Genomic DNA, 18,994 nt, shown 5'->3' with positions numbered 1-18,994 from the left:
TGGGTTTGTATTACTGTACACATAGATTCGAAAAAATAGTCAAAAACAAATATATAAATAAATGTTATCAAAGGCAAGATAAGTTACTTTTCTACCTTACTGGATATATTTTTTGTGTTTTTATTCAATGTAATATATTTATTCAGCTCGAAAAACATACAGTGTTTACCGATGTGTTGGAAAATTCAAGATGGCGTCTCACACCCTCTTTAACACCGTAAGTTTGGGAAAAGGTGTTATAAATAAAAAAAACTATACAAAATACTATTAAAACCCCGCCGAATATATGTCAACCTATGTCACGGTAACATATATTGAGCGAGTTTTTAACAGTATTTTAACAGGGCACATCGTAAAAACTGACCCATTAATTTTCCTGAAGTAAAAACTATATAGTTTTTAAACTTTTAAAACTGTACATTATAAAAAGAAAACTGTTCGAGTGATTTTTTTTTTTTACATGGGTGTCACCACTTATCAAGGCCCAGAGGCCACTCAAGGATAAGGGTTAGGTATACATTAGTCATTGTGATTTTAGCATAGTAAACAGTGGGAATTAAGTAACTTGGATTACTTGAAAAAGAAAACTGTTCGAATGATTGAAAATGAAAACAAAATAACAATGTAAATATATTGATAAGAAAAAAACAAAAACAAACGAAGTTTCCGTTTCAGGAACCCGAGTTTAATTTTATGTCGTAATCATTCAACTCGTTAGCGGTTTTATTCAGCGATTAGGGATAACCATACGACATATCTAAATACCAAAGCGATTTAAAAAAATTTTTTTTTTTTTATTAAAACTAAACCTGTTTAGTTTTAATGAACCAAATTTTTTAAAGCCAACACTTTAGTTATTTTGAGAGCGTGCAACTGCACCCGAAAGGTTGATTAGGAAACTCCAAATCCTTTTATGACTCGAAAAAAAAGGGCTTTTTATCGGCTTAAACGATAAACTAATGTTAAATATTAGTATTTAATATAATGAGATATCAATCTACACAATTTGCCATCGATTCTGAAATAAAATGAAATCCTGACATTGTGATCATTTTTGCAGGTGTTATGTGCCAAATATTGAAATAAGAATGTTTAAATTCAATTATTGTAATTTAAGTCTTTAATTTTAAAGTCGATTTTATTTATAAAATATCTTTTTAGAAATCAATCTCAAAAACAATCTGAACAATAAATCTCTTTTGTTATGGCTAAGTATTTGTCAAGGGTAGAAATTATAATAGACAAGTATTCATCCATGATCACATTTTACCGATTTCCTGGTTTACAGGTATTCTTGCTAAATTTCTTCGAAAGAATTGACATAAACAATACTTCAACTAAATACGTATATTTCATTCAATAATGACTTTTGTTTCTTCTGACTTTTCCTAAACTAAACATAAAACATCGGTTAGGGTTAGTTTAACATTCTGTAAAAGTACCTTCCGTTTTTTGTTTTTTTTGTTGTTTTTTTGTACTTCTGCAGAGAAGGTAAAAAACCGATAAAAACTGGATATATTTTTCGTGTTTTTATTCAATTTAACATGTTTATTCAGCTCGAAAAGAATACAGTGTTTACCGATGTGTTGGAAAATTCAAGATGGCGTCTCACACATTCTTTAACACCGTAAGTTTGGGAAAAGGTGTTATAAATAAAAAACTATACAAAATACTATTAAAAACCCGCCGAATATATGTCAACCTATGTCACGGTAACATATATTGAGCGAGTTTTTAACAGTATTTTAACCGGTTTTTTATTTATTACACCTTTTTCCAAACTTACCGTGTTAAAGAGAGAATCGGCCGCCATCTTGAATTTTCCAATACATCGGTAAACACTGTATGCTTTTCGAGCTGAATAAACATGTTAAATTGAATAAAAACACGAAAAATATATCCAGTTTGGTAAAAAAGTAATTTATCTTGCCTTTGATAACATTTATTTGTTATATATTTGTTTTTTTGGCAACTTATTCGAATCTATGTATACAGTAATACAAACCCGAAATGAATTTAAGACCAGGAGTGAAATGAGAAAATGAAGAAAATCACATTTACTGTGTGTGTTTACTGTTTATGTAAGTAAGCGGGTTTGGTTGCCATAACAACGTGACGGTAGTGAACGTGTGTGTGTGTGTGCGTGTGTGCGCGTTTCGTGTAGTTTAGTTTCGTATAATAGTTTCGTATTTTTTTAATTTGTAAATAACAAGTTATTAAAAAATTAAACCCTTCCAAGATGGACAATAAATAAAGCCATAATATTTTATGGTAAAGGTAAGAGCGTAGAAACGATTGTTTTTTAGGAGATGTGATTATTGGATTAACCAATCAGAAATCGTCTGTGGCACACACACATCTCTGTTTTTATATATATATATATATATATATATATATATATATATATATAGGTCGAGGTAATTAGTTAAAGAGATTTAATATAATGTGATATATAGATAGATAGATTAAATGTTAAATAGATTTTGTAAATAGTACAGTTGAAATGATTAGAATATTTCCAATATGTAAGAAGGTCGAGGTAATTAGTTAAAGAGATTTAATATAATGTGATATGCAAATGAGCATAAGTCATTCGATATGGGGGTGGTTTGTAGAATAGTATATAAAGAAATTAGGCAAAGATTCTTATGTCTCCTATAACAGAAACATCCTAAAATGGGTTCTAATGTTTCTCTACCAGGAGAGATCTACCCTCTTACCTCCTTTATATTTCGTTGATGATGGAGAGCTGTACACACAGACAGAAACACACGAACCCTATTACTTTATGAAAATATAGATATAGATATAGATATATATATATATATATATATATATATAAATGTAATTCTTGGTTCGTTATAAGCGAATAAAACCATATTTCTATGTTACCAATTCAATTGAAATTTTCAGAAATTCTATTTTTAAAGTCAAGGAATGTTTGCATGTTATTAAAATAATTTAACATTGCGAATTATAAAAATATTAAATTAAATAAAAAATATTTTTCGTAATTGCGAGATTATCGCCATTTTATTTCCGGTAGAAATTAGCCTTTCACTTATTGATATAAGTATTATTTTTATTAATTTTTATGATACTCATGCAGAGAGTGATCCGTGCTGAAATAATGTTATTATTTAAAAAGTCATTCTTAACATGGCGAGGGGAGGAGGTTTTGTACCTATTCTGTACTTTAACCTTACAATTGAATAAAAAAAAACATATCGTAAAACTTTAATTAAACGTGGAAATATGATTTAAAAAATAGCGTGGATCGCTCTCTGCATTAGCATTATTTTTATTTATTGCGGACTATTATTCTCATCTTTATTAGTTGTTGTTTCACGACTTTTCGGCCAACTATTCCTCTGGCCTTCATGAAAAGAAGTAAGTACGTGAGAAATTATTTTTTCCTTTTATAAATGTTCAGTAACTTTTTCCTTTTATTATTCTTAAAGAGTAAAACTTTTCTTATTCATGAAAAAAGTTAAGCCTACGTAAATAAATAAATGTTTGTACACGTGACAAATTATCAATAAATGGTTTAGTTACTTTTTTTTTTAATTATTTATGAAAAGAGTTAACATGCTTAATTTCTATACTTATAGGTTTTTGGAATTTTTTTTTTCACTGGATTATTATTGATTGGACACTAATTAAACAGATTATTAAAAAAAAAAATTAAAAAGAAATCATTATTTTGACATTTGAAAGTAGTGCTCACTTTTTAGTTACAACGTTCTGATAAATCAGTCACCCATTTTGTAAGCAATAAAAACGCGGTATATCAAAACCATAGAAAGTAAAAATAATATGAGCCTCTACCGCATTTGTAAGTCAGAAATATGAAAATAAAGTTTTGAGTTAAAAAAATTTTTTTTTTTACTTATTTAGTTAAAAGTCAGTTTGTGGGTGTTTTTTTTTTAAATTGTTTTTATGAAAGGTGAGTTTTTTTGTTTTTTTTCAAAACTTTTTTTTTTTTTAAAGTATTATAAATTTCACTAACATGCTGGAGAAATGTTTAATAATTTGGTATTTTTTTCTTTTCTAAGGGAACGACCATTAAATAATTCTGTGGGTCGCCATGGAATTCAACGCCCAAGGAGTACCAAAATAGTTTTCATGATCAAGAAATTTTTTTTTCGAAAAGTGGGTGATCACTTTTCCATGTAAATTTAACTTAAAATGAGCACCCACTTTCTGGCCACCTGAGGAAGGGGCATTTATTTTCGTGTTTATTGGCTTCAAGGTTTTTTGACAAGGCAGTTTGGTGCGCGAATGCATATCTAACAGTTTTCGTTTATGCTCACGCATAGCATAAACAAAGGCTACATCTGTGAAATGGAAAATAATCCCAGAGTTCAGGGGTTAATACCATGCAAAAGAAATCAAACAAAAAACTTTTTAGCCAAGAAACACACAGAAAAAAGAAAAAAAAATAGCATCCATTTTTTTTCTATCGAATTCATTTGCTGTTTTTATTGAAAACTATTTTCCCCCGGATTTTTTATATAATTTTCCATTAAGGGCCGTGCGTCTCACGTTCGTAAATAACAAATTTTTTTTTGTAGATTTTGGTGTGCTAAAAACGAATCTGCAAACCGTTTCCGTCGCAAAAAAATAGTTTTTATGATATAAAGAAATTACTTTTTCGATAAAGTGGCGATCACTTTTCCATGTAAATTTAACTTAAAATGAGCACCCACTTTCTAGCCACCTGAGAGAGGGGGGATTAAACAGCTTTCGTTTATGCTCACGCATAGCGTAAACGAAGGCTACGGCTGTGAAATGGAAAATATTCCCAGAGTTCAGGGGTTATTACCATGCAAAAGAAATCAAACAAAAAACATTTAGTCAAGAAACACAGAAAAATGCCCCTCTCTCAGGTGGCCAGAAAGTGGGTGCTCATTCTAAGTTAAATTTACATTGAAAAGTGATCACCCACTTTTCGAAAAAGTAATTTCATGAATATCATGAAAACTTTCTTTTTGCTATGGAAACGGTTTGCAGATTCGTTTTTAGCATACCGAAATCTACAATAAAATATTTTGTTATATATGAACGTGAAACGGGCCTTAAAGTAAAATAATACCGGATTTTTTGGAGCAGATTTGCCGTTTAGTTGTACAAATATCCTCAAACCAGGTAATCACTAAAAGGGACTTTTAAAAGTCGTCACCTGTATCGAGCAAAAGTTTAAATATCACCGATTATATGCCAGCCTACGTCATGGTAACATATATTGAGTGAGTTCCTAACAGTATTTTGTATAGTTTTTTAGTTTAAACTCATTTTCCCCAAATTTCCCCAAACTTAACGTGTCCGATACAGTCTGCCGCCATTTGTATTTTTCAGATATACCGATAAACATTGAATGTTTTTGAACCGATTATACATTACATAAAAACACTAAAATCTTATCCAGTTAGGTAGAACATTTACTTTTCTTGCCTTTGATAACATTTATTTATTATATATTTATTTTTTGACAACTTCTTTGTATCTGTGTTTAGTAATACAAACCCTTTTCATTTAATGTAACGTTTAGTCAGCTCGAAAAACAGTGTGTATCGGGGTATTTGAAAGCTACAAATGGTGGTGGACACTGTTGATTACTTTAAGTTAGAGAAAGTGAGTTAAAACTAAAAAAAACTATACAAAATACTGTCAGAAACCCACCGATTATGCCAGCCTATGTCATGGTAACATATATTCCGTGAGTTTCAGACACTGTTTTGTATAGTTTTTAGTTTTCAACTTACTTTCCCAAACTTAACGTATTCAACAGAGTCCGCGACCATTTCTGTTTTTTTAGCCAATTAAACATTTTACATTACATAAAACACTAAACAATTATCCAATTAGGTAGAAACGTAACTTACCTTACCTTTGCTTTCATTTATTTGTTTTTGGACAACTTTTTCGAATCTGTGTATAGTAACCCCCCCCCCCACCATCAACCAAATATTAATTACCAACTCACATTTTTGTAAAACAACAACAAAAAAAAAACATTTAGCGTTTCAACATTTTTGCTACATTCGGCTTCATCCATTGATTGTTGGTCAAGTCCAAACCATGAATGATTGACAGAAACTTCCGAGAATCTAGATCAAATTCTGCAAGAGTACCATTTTTTTTTTCATTTTCGCCTTCTTTTTCACTTTTTGCAGTAGATTGCTGTACTAATATAAGAAACATGCATTTTCTCTTTTTATTAAATTTTTCCATTACACCAAATTGAGCCACTGCAACGCGTGGCAGGGTACAACAAGTATATATATATATATATATATATATATATATATATATATATATATATATATATATATATATATAACATGAGCTCTTTCAGCCATAATTGAAACCAAAACCAAAACTTATGAAGAATTCTTGATAAAATTATTTAGTAAAAAAAATAGATGACTTAAGTGTCATCAGTTATAATCAAAACCGAAACAAAAACTTATGAAGAATTCTTGACAAAATTATTTATAAAAAATACATGACTTAAGTGCCATCAGCTATAATGGAAACCAAAACTTATGAAGAATTCTTGGTAAAATTATTCATGACAAGACACGGAAGTACATAACAATTAAACGACCCGGATGTAAGTGCGACACAGAAAATAATACACATGCTATCGTATTAATATATAGATTTTATATATTTATGAATCTATTTAATTATTTGGTCGTACAGTCTATAATCTTTATTTTGTTGCTAGCTTAGTTACTGAATTTGTTTCAGTATTTTATTCTGGTGTGTGTATAAAGAGAAGGAAAAAATAACTAATTACCAAGGTAAAAAAAAGTCAATGCTACTCATTCTCTCCAGTACTAGTGCACCTACACATACTTGTGTAATGGAGACCTATCTCCAAAATTCTTTTACAGAAGATATGCTTCAACAGTATAAGTACAATACTTCGTTGTTTTTTAATGTCTATTTGTGTTTGTCTCATGTACGTGTGGAAGTGTACCTTGCCTATCATATTAATATATACATTTTACTTTCTGTTTTCAGATTATTATTCGTTAAGTTTCTACTTACTAGATTAACATCCTATTAATTTGTTTGATAAACCTTCTTAGATTACTTCTACATTATACTTAAATTTTTCTACTACACGGACCCCTCCTCTATTATATATTATTTATTATTTTTTATTTATCAGTCAGGTCTTAGGTGTGGTAATAGAAATTTATTTCTGCGAAAACAGCTTTGTATCACTTCTAACTTTTTATTTAAAATTTCTTCATTAGATGCCACTATGTGGTACGATTCAAGTGTACATCGATTACATTTTTTAGATTTACTTGGTTTACATTTATTAGCTTTACCTACTATCGACCATTTCAATTCATATTTATTTTTATTTAGTTCTCTAAGCCAATCCCCTAACACAGTTTTGTTTCTCTTCTTATTTTGCACATTTATTCGCAACATATCTTATTTTTATTATTATCACCATTCCAATTGGATTCCCTATCCTGTCTTATGTAAAATGATGCTACATGGTTTCGGAGCCTGTCCTTAAATTGACATTCGGTTGCCCCTAGGTATATCCTTTTTACTAGTACCTATCTTGACATCACATTGTAGACAATATCCGATATTAAGCAATTACATTCTAGACATTCATTAGGGATTCTACAGTTATATTTTTTCTCCATTTATAATTTACTTGATTCAGTTCTTCTGTTATCCTTTATTTTATTATTGTTTTTTTTTATTATTTGAGCTTATTATTGTATTAGTTAAATTTGTTGCAGTTGAGAATGAAAGCTTAATGTTTTTATTTATCATATATGTGTGTATATATATATATATATATATATATATATATATATATATATATATATATATATGCATGTATGTATATATAAAATAATAATAATAATAATAATAATAATAATAATAATAATAATATACTCAACATTCAAAAAATTTTTAATTATATTTTGTTAATGGTTTATTACTTTTAATTTTTTCATTAATTACTTATTTGTTTTTTGTAAACATCTATCCCATACATGCATTCATATAGTCACCTACTTGTACCCCCCACACATATATATATATATATATATATATATATATATATATATATATATATATATATATATATATATATATATATATATATACTTACATTTAATTTTTCCAATTTATTGTAATGATTTGGACTTCGTTAATTTACAACATTCTTTACTGAATTTATATTTAACTAGCAGGACCTGTGGAAATTCCACAGGAGACTCATTCATATGTAAGATATTGATGTTGGCATTCTGTAGATGTTCAGTGTAAATGGAGACGCTCTGATATTATTGTAGCTCTTTTGTTAAAACTGCAAAAGTATTTATTTAAGCTAGCATGAACACCCGGCAAAGACTGGTTGTAAAGTATGCTTAAATATGATATTTTAATTCTTGCAGATTTCGTAAAATAAATAGAAACAATCAATACAGTGGAAATGAAATGTTTACCCGATATAATCAAAGGCAAACTTCAGTGTAATATAAATATTAATATTTATATATTAATGAATTTATCCCAACCAAATAAAAAAGCTCAATACAGACACAATAGAAAGTAGAGCTTGTTATAAGAGAAAAGAAAAGAATTTAAAACTGTAAATTAAAATTTATAAATAAATTTATTATTCAACAGAATACTCACAAAACAATTTTAAAACTCCTTATTCCATGGAGTTTCGAAGAATGCCACTCTTGCTATTCTCCTCATCAGAGGACAGTTAATTGTAGCAAAGCTAAAAATTTGCTGGTTGATGCATTAGATGAAACAACAATTTATGATATTTTGTCATAAATTGCAAAAAAAAAAATGTTCATGTCAGTTAAAGAATATGTGTACATGAAATAAATGGAAAATGCTGGAAAAGAACAAAAAAGAAAGCGGCAATACATTTTAGCGTGAGTAATGACTCTCTCATTGGTAATCCGAGAAGCAAAAGAAAATTCCTTTAAAGAAACAATAGCTAGAATTTTAGGCCCAAATGGTTTAAAGTTCAAAGTACGAAAAAGATCCCGTTGGAAAGATGTATTATTTCAGTGCAGCTTAATATTAAAAAACATTGATCTTCTAAATTGTGCTGCATTTACAGTGAAGCAAAAAGTTAATATTCAATTAAGGAAAATAAACAAACGGAGAGAAAACCAACAAACGTCCGCTTCCATCGTTGGCTAGATAAGAAAATGATGAGAAGAATAGCATTCTTTAAAACTCCGTGGAATAAGGACTTTGAAAATTGTTTCTAGAGTATTCTGTCGAATAATAAATTTAATTCTAAATTTTAACTTAAAGTTTTAAATTCTTTTATTTTCTTTTATATAAAATCATAATATATATATATATATATATATATATATATATATATATATGAAGTAATAATAATATATGTATGTATAAGATAATATATATATGAAATAATCTCTCTCTTCCTTTCTCTCCCTCCACCCCTCTCTCTTTCTCTCTCTCTCTTTCTTTCTCTCTCTCTCTCTCTCTCTCTCTCTCTCTATATATATATATATATATATATATATATATATATATATATATATATCCATATTCTTCTTTGATGAGGGTCCATGAAATACATTTATCAAAAGTTTATAAATATTTCCAATAAATGCTGCCATTGTTTGATGGGATATTAAATAAAATTGTTTCATCTGTAAACACTTATTTGGAAATTTATTCTTTCTTTTCTTTTAAATAACTCTGTTCTTAGATGGAGAAGTACGGCTTTCCAAGTATTCCATCATGACTTGGCTGATTTTGCCTACCAACTTGAGCTTCCATTGCACGCAAGATCCACAGCATCCAAAGCTGTAAAAAACAATCTTACTAATACTGAGTTAATCGCCAATAAAAACCTCCTGGCAAATGCTCAAAAGGTAAAGTATCTTTTCTTTTTTTTACTAGCAGTTCAACCCGGCTTTGCTCGGGCCCTATGTACTGTTCATAATATACTCTATGTGTGAATACACTTATATAAGATTTCAAATGTTTAGACCAAAATTTGGCCGAGTAATTTCGTAGAGACCACAGAGGTCAATTTTTTAAAACTTTCATCCCAAATTTTGACCCCTTAACATGAATTATTTTGGTCTCAAATCAAAATACAATGTTTTACTCATCCAAGTTATCTGCATCTAAAATTTCAAGTCTTTAGGCCTAAAATTAATGGAGGAATTTGGTAGAATCTGCAAAGGTCAACTCTTTCAACTTTGACCTTTTGGCAGCAAAATTTTAGCCCCAAAACTGATTAAAATGCTTGCCGCATGTCTTAATACACATTATGTATAAATTTAAAATGTTTAGGCCTAAAATTGGCTAAGTAGTTTGCTAGACACCACAAAGCTCAAATTTTCGACCCAAACTGATGAAAAAGCTTGCTGTATCTCTGAATACCCTTTATGTAAAATCTCAAATGCTTAGACCAGAAATTGACTGAGTAATTTTGTAGAGACCGCAGAGGTCAAATTTTTTTTAACTTTGACCACAATTTTGACTCCTTGACATTTATTTTTTTTGCCTCAAATCAAATTCAGAAGTTTGACCCTTGTCCAAGTAACCTACATCTAAAATTTCAAGTGTTTAGACCCAAAATTGATGGAGGAGTTATGTACAGTTCTCAAAAGTCAAATCGTTAAACTTTGACCCCTTGACAGCCAAATTTCTGGCCAAAAACCGATTAAAAAATTTTCCCAAATCTCAATACTCTTTATGCCAAATCTCGAGTCTCTAGACCGAAAATTGACAGAGTTATTTTGTAGGGAAATGTTCACACACACAGAGACATTTTCACTTTTATACATATACTAGCATTTCAGCCTGGCGTTGCCCGGGTGTTTGGATGTGTTTGTTGAACAAAAAAAAAAAAATTGGTAGTAGGAAGGGGCAGGCTTGAACCCATATTGCGAAGGAGAAAAAGAATGGGGGAGGGGGAAACCTGACGTCTTTGCAGTTACTGCCACTGCCAAACCGGAAGTGACTTATGTTTAAATTAAGGCTAGACAATCGGAAGGAGAGGATATTTTTAAAAAATAGTGGCGAAAAAAGTGACCCCCCCCTGTAGAAAAGTGCTTAGTTGAGGGTGAAGAAATCATTGTTTTTAGCCAATTTGTCGATATTTGTCGTATGAAAGATCGAACTTTAAAACGATACTGATCTTTGGTAAAATCCGTCGCCTCTGTTAAAAGTTTTAGGCAGACATGCAAACATACATACATACATACATTTATATATTGGTAACTAAAATATTTCGACCCAAACCGATGAAAAAGCTTGCCCTATCTCTGAATACCCTTTATGTAAAATTTCAAATGTTTAGACCATAAATTGTCTAAGTAATTTGGTAGAGACCGCAGAGGTCAATTTTTTTTAACGTTGACCTCTATTATGACCCCTTAAAATTTATTGTTTTGGGCTCAAATCAAGTTATTAAGTTAGATCCATGTCCAAGGAACCTATATCTAAAATTTGAAGTGTTTAGACCCAAAATTGTCGGAGGAGTTTGGTAGAGTTCTCAAAAGTCAAATCGTTGAACTTTGACCCTTTTACAGCCAAATTTCTGGCCGAAAACTGATCACAAATATTTTCCCAAATCTCAGTACCCTGTATATCAAATTTCGAGTCTGTAGACTTAAAATTGACAAAGTTATTGCATAGGGAAATGTACACAGACAGACAGACAAACAAACACACACGCAGATACACAGACACGTTCACTTTTATATATACTAGCAGTTCCGGCTGGCTTTGCTCAGGCCCTATGTACTGTTCATAAAGTTATGTGCATATGTATATATTAAAAAGTGTGAATATGTAAAGTAATGCCTTTCTGTATAATAGTCTTCCTTAACTACCATAGAGAAAAGACAGACAGAGATTTTCATCTTTATATATAGATATATAGATATATAGATAGATAGATAGATAGATAGATAGATAGATAGATAGATTGGATGCAATATATAATAATGATTTAAAAAGTATAAAAAAAACTCATGCATCACCATCAAGAATCGACACCAAAACATTCAGCTCACGATTTATTTTGCCTCTGCCGTCAATGACTGGGCTATGAAAACATGTTTACTGCGAGGCTAAAAATTAAAACATGAACCAATAGCTACTACGTTATGCATTCATAATGCTGGTGTTCGACCTTCACCTGGTAAATTTCATTTTTTTTAATTTTCACACTTTTGCACCGATTTTTCCGGGCTAAAACCCAAATATAAAGTTTTTCATGGATTCAAATACCTTATATATGAAGTTTCATGTCTGTAGACCAAAAATTCTAGGAGGAGTTCGGTAGGCAAAATTTGTTAAACAAAAATATATACGTATACATAAATATATATGGAAACAATTCTGCGTTTACTATAAGCATTTTACGCAAATATTATGCATGTATAAATCATGTAGAATATCTGCATGAATATAATTACACGTAATAGTTAACTAAAGATGATTATCCCATTAGAAAACCGAGCACATTAATAGGGAATTAATTAAAATGAATGTTTAAAAGAATATGCAAATTAGCTAGATCTTTTGCAGATGAATGCAATTTCACAACCCATATATAAGAAAATTGTATTTTCTTTTTTAAATAAGTAGAAAAGGGGGGTTTTAATATGAATATCAATGCACACAAAAGAAAAACGAATTTATAGGAGTATAGATAGATAGATAGATAGATTAATACTAGAAGGAAGCATAAAATTAATTCTTCTGAGCAGAACAGTTTCGCACCTCTTTTATGTCCCTTTATGGAGATTAAAATCTATATTATATTTTTCTTTCTGTTCCACTTTCATCAGAAACTACTGGGCCAATCTGCCTGAAATGTTGTATAGACTTTTAGCATTTTAAGGTGTAGCTAACTAAGTATTATTGTATACCTTTGATGCACAGTTAGGAAATAATGGGGATTTGTATCCAAGTTCCACTTTTTATTGGAAACTACTGGGCCGATCTGTCTGAAATTTTGTATGGATCTTTGTTATATGTATTATGATATCTATTCGATGCACAATTAGGGATTAATAGGGATTAGTATTTAATGCAAAGAAGAACACAAATTGAATCATATTCAACGATCAGTTATGTTGTGACACTATGTTTGACTGATGTCGTTAAGTGCTGAAGAGAGGATTTGAAGATGACGAAGGATAAATGAGAAAAGAAAAGGAAGTAGGTTTAGCGAGTAATAAAAGGGCTTGTCAATAGACAATGGATAGGAATTTGTTTTTAACACAGACAAAGAGAAATAAGGGTCTAAATAAGGGTCTAAATTAGGGTCTAAATTAAGGTGTGATGAGTGACCAGGTGACCGAATGACAAATAGACAGGGAACAATAGGAATGACACTTGACAGGGGTGGGGATCAGTCATATGTTTAGTTAGTCTAGGCCTGAACTCCGAGGCGAACAGTTGGATTTTGGATGCGTCCAAGAGCAGTTGGTTGCTCGGAGGTTCTCTGAGGGAGATGGGGAGATGAACGTATGATAGTAGATGGAGACAGCCGCGACTAGATATAAATGTGGACCCCAGCGTGTAGAGGGCAGTTTTACACACATCCAGATTCCAACCGATATGTATGTGAAATATCAGCGTTTGTGTTTTTCTTGTGTTTTATTTTATTTTTTATGTGAACCCATATGCGTTCTCATCAACAGTCACCAGTGAGAAAATGACAATACGGCCATAGGAAGATAAGAAGATGAACAAAAAATCCATAGCATACACAATGTCTGGGGTTGGCGGCTCGCTGGTAGGGCTACGTGGGGACACAATGTAAAGAACACTCATTCTAACTCAACAGTCTATAACTTTTTCCCGTTTATAATAGTCTAAGACGTTTAGTCATCATATAATGATACTAAATTTTATGTCTAGAATCCTTATTGCGATATTGATAAAATGATTATTGCATGATTTTGATTGCTGATTTTGGTTAAAATATCTAAAATTTAAAGCTTTAATCTTGATTAATTCGTCTTAAATGACTATCGATAAAATTTAATGCAAATATAAAATGTTTGACTTTTCAAGTGAGATATTTTGCCCAAATTATGTCCCCTTCTAAAAAAAAAAACATTATAATAATTTGAATAAACGGAAATATATCACCTTATGTTATATACTAGCAGGGGTAGTTGCCTGGGTGTGTGTAGGTGTAGTAAGGAATCCCGGTGGGGTGGGGGGGGGGAATAAAAAAACATGGCAGTAGCGGGAAGGAGGAATCAAAATAATAATAATAGGCAGTTTGGGTGAAGAGAGGTGTTTAAAAAAAAGTAGTAGCAGGCAGGCAGGCTCGAACCCATAACACGAAGAAGGAAAAGAAGGTGAAAAGAACCCTGACGTGTTTGCCAATGCGTCCCTGGCAAAATTGGAAGTTGTGAACGTCGAAATTAAGTGTAGTCAATGCAACAGTGACAATGACTTGCTAAAATGTTGGTGAAAAAAGCGGTCCCCACCTTGTACAAAACGGCCGAGTTGAGGGTGAAGGAATGAATGTTTCTGGACAATTTTTCGATATTTGTCATCCAAAAGATTGAGGTATAAAACGATACCAGTTTCGTCATGTTCCAACGTCTGTCAGAAGTTTTTGTAAGACATACAAACACACACACACACACACACACACAGACACACACACACACACACACACATGCACGCACACACACACACATTTCTCCCTTTATATATATAGTTTAGTCTGGGTGCCTGGTGTTGCACTGGTGTTTGGAGGTGTGTGTTGAACACAAAAAAAAAAAAAAATTGGTAGTAGGCTGGCAGGTTCGAACCTGTACTATGAAGGAGGAAAAGAATGTGAAAAAAAAATGTGATGTCTTTGCCATTGCGTCCATCACCAAACCGGAAGTGGTGAAGGTTTAAATTAAGGCTAGTCAATCGAAAAGGGATGACTTTCGAAAATTTTGGCAAAAAAACGACTTGTCCTTGTAGAAAAATGTCCAGTTGAGAATGAAGGAATTAATGTTTTTAGCCAATTTTTCGATATTTGTTGTCTAAAGGGTCGAGCTTCAAAACGACACTGATCTTGTGAAAATCTGTTGCCTGTCAAAAGTTTTAAGCAGACATACAAACATACATACATACATACATACATACATACATGCAAAAAAAAAACGTCTTGTACCACTTTTATGCCTAGTTATGAAGATAGAAATCAAGATATAATTCTATTAAACCTTATGTCTGGAATCCTTATAATTTTTATAAAAAATTTATTACATTCTGTTGAATTCTAGAAAAATTTCCAATTTTAAGCTTATGTTTAAAGGATTTTAACAACTTCAAATTCATAGAATCATCCTTAATGATGATGGATCAATTGAATTTACAAATGAAAATTTTTATCCATGTGTCCCATTAAAAATCTTTAACACACTGTAAAAAGTTGAAAATCCTGGAATATATCTCAGCTATCAGAATTCTTATGAAAGGGATTTCTTTGCTCCTCTTTGCCTTCTTTTGCATAAAACTAAATTAAACTAAATATAGTCCACATTACTCACCCTTACACTTGTAATGTTGTACACTTTTTTTTAATGGTGTCATTACATTTTAATGGACGCAACATGTAAGGAAACAAAAGAAAGAAAAAAAAATCAATGCAATTTTTTATTTTTCAACATAAGCCTTTATATCTTGTATTTTCAACGACGCAATTTTTTTTTTCTAAATATTTAAACAAGTTCATTCTCTACTTCTCCGGCTCTGTGTGATTTTTTGTCACCCATGCCTCGAACACCACTTCTCCAAACATGTCTTGAATACCTCTGCTTCTCTGAACACATCTTGAATACCTCTCCCTCTCACATCTCAAGCACATGCTTTTCCGAACACTGATTCTCCGTCAACATATGTCCTGTTATCTCTTCTGTGACACTTTGCACAGCTGGCTTGGTCATTTGCATTTGCTGCTGCGGCTCCCAGCATCAGCGGTGCTGTTACTCACTTAACAGCTGTGTTCCCAAATCTGTAACTATCGGTTAATTAGTTTAGGTTAGACACAAGGTGATGAAAGTGTTTCTGTGGAACAAGCTGGATTTGAACTTGGCACCCACAGGTTGTCAGTTTGTGTCAGTAACAACTTAGCCAGCATGATCTCTTCACTTTAGATAAATAGAGATAACAAAAAAAAAACAAAAAAAACATCCGATATTATTTAAACAATCAACTATTTATTTCAACAGTTTCTTCTCCTAAAATTGTTTGCTCACATCTCTATGATATCCTGCTTGTTCTTTACTTTGTTAGTCTGTACGTTACGCTTGGGAAAAAAAGGCCAAATACAATTTTTGAAGGACAAACTGCTTTCAAAATTCACCAAATTTGAATTTAAAAAGGCCAATCTGGCAATCTTGGACAAGAATATGAGAGTGACCTCCCTTTGATGTAGCCTAGTTTTCAAATATCATTATGATAATAATATATGATCATTGTTTTAATGGTGTGAGAAAGGAACTCTTAGTAATTTCAACATGCAGCAGTTCTTCACGAAAGAAAGAAGTCAGCAAAATGTTACATAAAAAGGGAACATTCAAAAGAAACAGGGGAAAAAAAAGAAAAAAGAATATTGTCTGTCAAGAGGTGCTGGACTGAAGTTGTACATGAAAGATTTTTTTTCTTACGATGTGATTTTATTATTTGTATTGAACTATGTAGCACAATATTACTTTCTGAGTATTTATTTGTAATTATTAATTTATCTCATTAGGGTGAGTTCTATATTTAAAATACAATTGACACTATTTTCATAGAAATGTTAATGAAATCGTATTTGCTGCCTATAACTGGTCTTTCTGTCGCAAGAAATAATTTTTTTTACCCTATCCAGAAAAATATCAGCTTTACACAAAACATATTTGTTGATTAAATATATTTCTCATTCTGTGGAACTTTCACAGGTTGCACTAGTTTTAGTTTAATTTAAGAGTACATGAAAATGTACTGCCCTGTACAAGAATTGAACTCACAGCCTTCATATCATGAGACTGCGTGTTTAATAGATCCACTTCTCTTATCTTCATCCTTCGTTCCATTCGTCATTTACTGTCATGTGGCTGAACAGGAAATATACATCTCTTCATCATTATTTAACAATGTAAACCAGAGGTCTCCAAACTACGCCCTACAGACCAGTTTAGGCCTGCCAACATCCTTAATTTGGTCTGCGGAATTCTCATGAAAGACATAAAAAATATTCAGGAAAAATATTTTTAAATGGAAATGTGTGAAAATGGTTTGGTGGTTTTTCTTTTGGTTCAGAAAATGATTGAAAGAATGAAGTTTTGGAGAACCAGTTTCAATAAAAAGCGAAGTTAATGATTAAAAAAAACAAAAAAAAACAACAACAACAACAATAATAATAATAATAATAATGATAATAATAATAACAACAACAACAAATTAAATCATAGGCATCGAAAATAGTCTATTTGTAATCCGAGGGTGTATAAAGGAATATATTTGTTTAATTAAAAAAAAAATTGGAAGCTTAAAATAAAATTTTTATAAATAAACGTTTTTACACACCTGAAAATTGTAACCCAATATTTTTACTGTAAATTTGACGTTTTTAAAAGAAAAATTATGTTTGAACTGAAAGATAAAACCGCCATTTTGTCTTAATGTTTTTGGTTGGTTAGCGAGATTGCTAGCATGGATTTTTCTCAGCCAATCAGAATATGGCTAGGCTTTTTTCCTTGCAGCAACACCAATTTATTTAAACAAATGTTTTATGGCGTATTCCACTTACCTTTGATGGTACATACAGGATGATAACGGCCGTAGCAACAAGTGTATTAATATGATAGATAATTATGTGTTAGAGTATGCTGAGATCTGTAGTATTAAGTGCATACTAACTCGGTGCAGCTTGTCGTTACTGGGATGCAGAGACTGTTGAAGAACGACTTCAGTATGGTTATCTCTCCCACTAGGGAGACTTTTTATTTTCTTATTGTGATCTGGACAGTCGAACAAATAAAGTGACACACTCTCTTCAGGAACGCAACCTCCTAATAATAATAATAATAATAATAATAACAACCCACTTTCTACTATCATGACCAATCATTATGGTTTTGTCTCGAGAGTCTTTTGGGCCTTAATAAACAGTAATCCATTAGTACATTATCGCAATGTTGCATCTTTGTCCCTATTTTACAAGTACTTTAATGGAATGGCCTCTGATGAACTCTTAGCACTTGTTTCCCTTCGACGTGCATACTCTTGACTAACCCAAAAAACTTCACAACCCCACCTCTTCATTGTTGAGGTTCCTAGATGCTGGAAAGCCTTCTACTCTAATAATTTCTTGGTGCTAGTAAACTTATTGATCCGCGCTATTTTTCAAATAGTATTTTCAAGTTTTATCAAAGTTTTATGATATCTGTTTTTATTAAATTGTAAGGTTAAAGTACAGAATAGGTGCAAAACACCCTCTCCTCCTCATGTTAAGAATGTTTTTTTTAAATAATAACGTTATTATTTCATCACGGATCAAAAAGTGCGCTAGTACTAATTTCTTTCTACAGACTGCTAGGCTTTGGAATTTCCTCCCTGTTTCCTGCCCCCCCCCCTGACATACAGAGAACTTTTTCAAGGCAGATGCTCAAGTGTGAAGAAAATTATGAGAATATAGTAATGAACACTGTCTCGGTGGGGCACAGGCTTATGATATGTTCCTCTGAAAAGGGCACTTTTAAAAAAACGAGTAAACGGCACTCCTAGCACCACCACCTCCGCACGTGCCTGCCTGACTGTACTAAGCTGTGGAATTTTTAATCTAATGTGGACAGAGATCTTGCTCATCTCCTCACATAGTCTCGCATAGACATAGTCTGAAATCGTAGCCCCTTACATCAAAGTGATAATAGGTCATTGTTTGGTGTTAAAATAAAAAAAAAAGAGAAAA

General features: G+C 31.4%; 1 protein-coding gene across 1 annotated transcript in view; it reads left to right on the top strand.

Moving 5' to 3' along the window:
- Positions 1–18,994, top strand: part of LOC145268300 (spermatogenesis-associated protein 4-like) — a 90,183-nt gene that overhangs the window by 60,268 nt on the left and 10,921 nt on the right. The window contains exon 4 of the mRNA XM_080123724.1: positions 9,764–9,929. Coding sequence (XP_079979850.1) covers positions 9,764–9,929 — 166 coding nt within the window. The remainder of the gene's footprint in view (positions 1–9,763; positions 9,930–18,994) is intronic.

This window comes from Euprymna scolopes, chromosome 43 (assembly GCF_053919585.1).
Source record: "Euprymna scolopes isolate OS-2025 chromosome 43, ASM5391958v1, whole genome shotgun sequence".
Taxonomy (NCBI): Eukaryota; Metazoa; Mollusca; class Cephalopoda; order Sepiida; family Sepiolidae; genus Euprymna; species Euprymna scolopes.
Note: the sequence above shows the minus strand (reverse complement) of the source record. Positions and strands in the feature narration are given on the sequence as shown.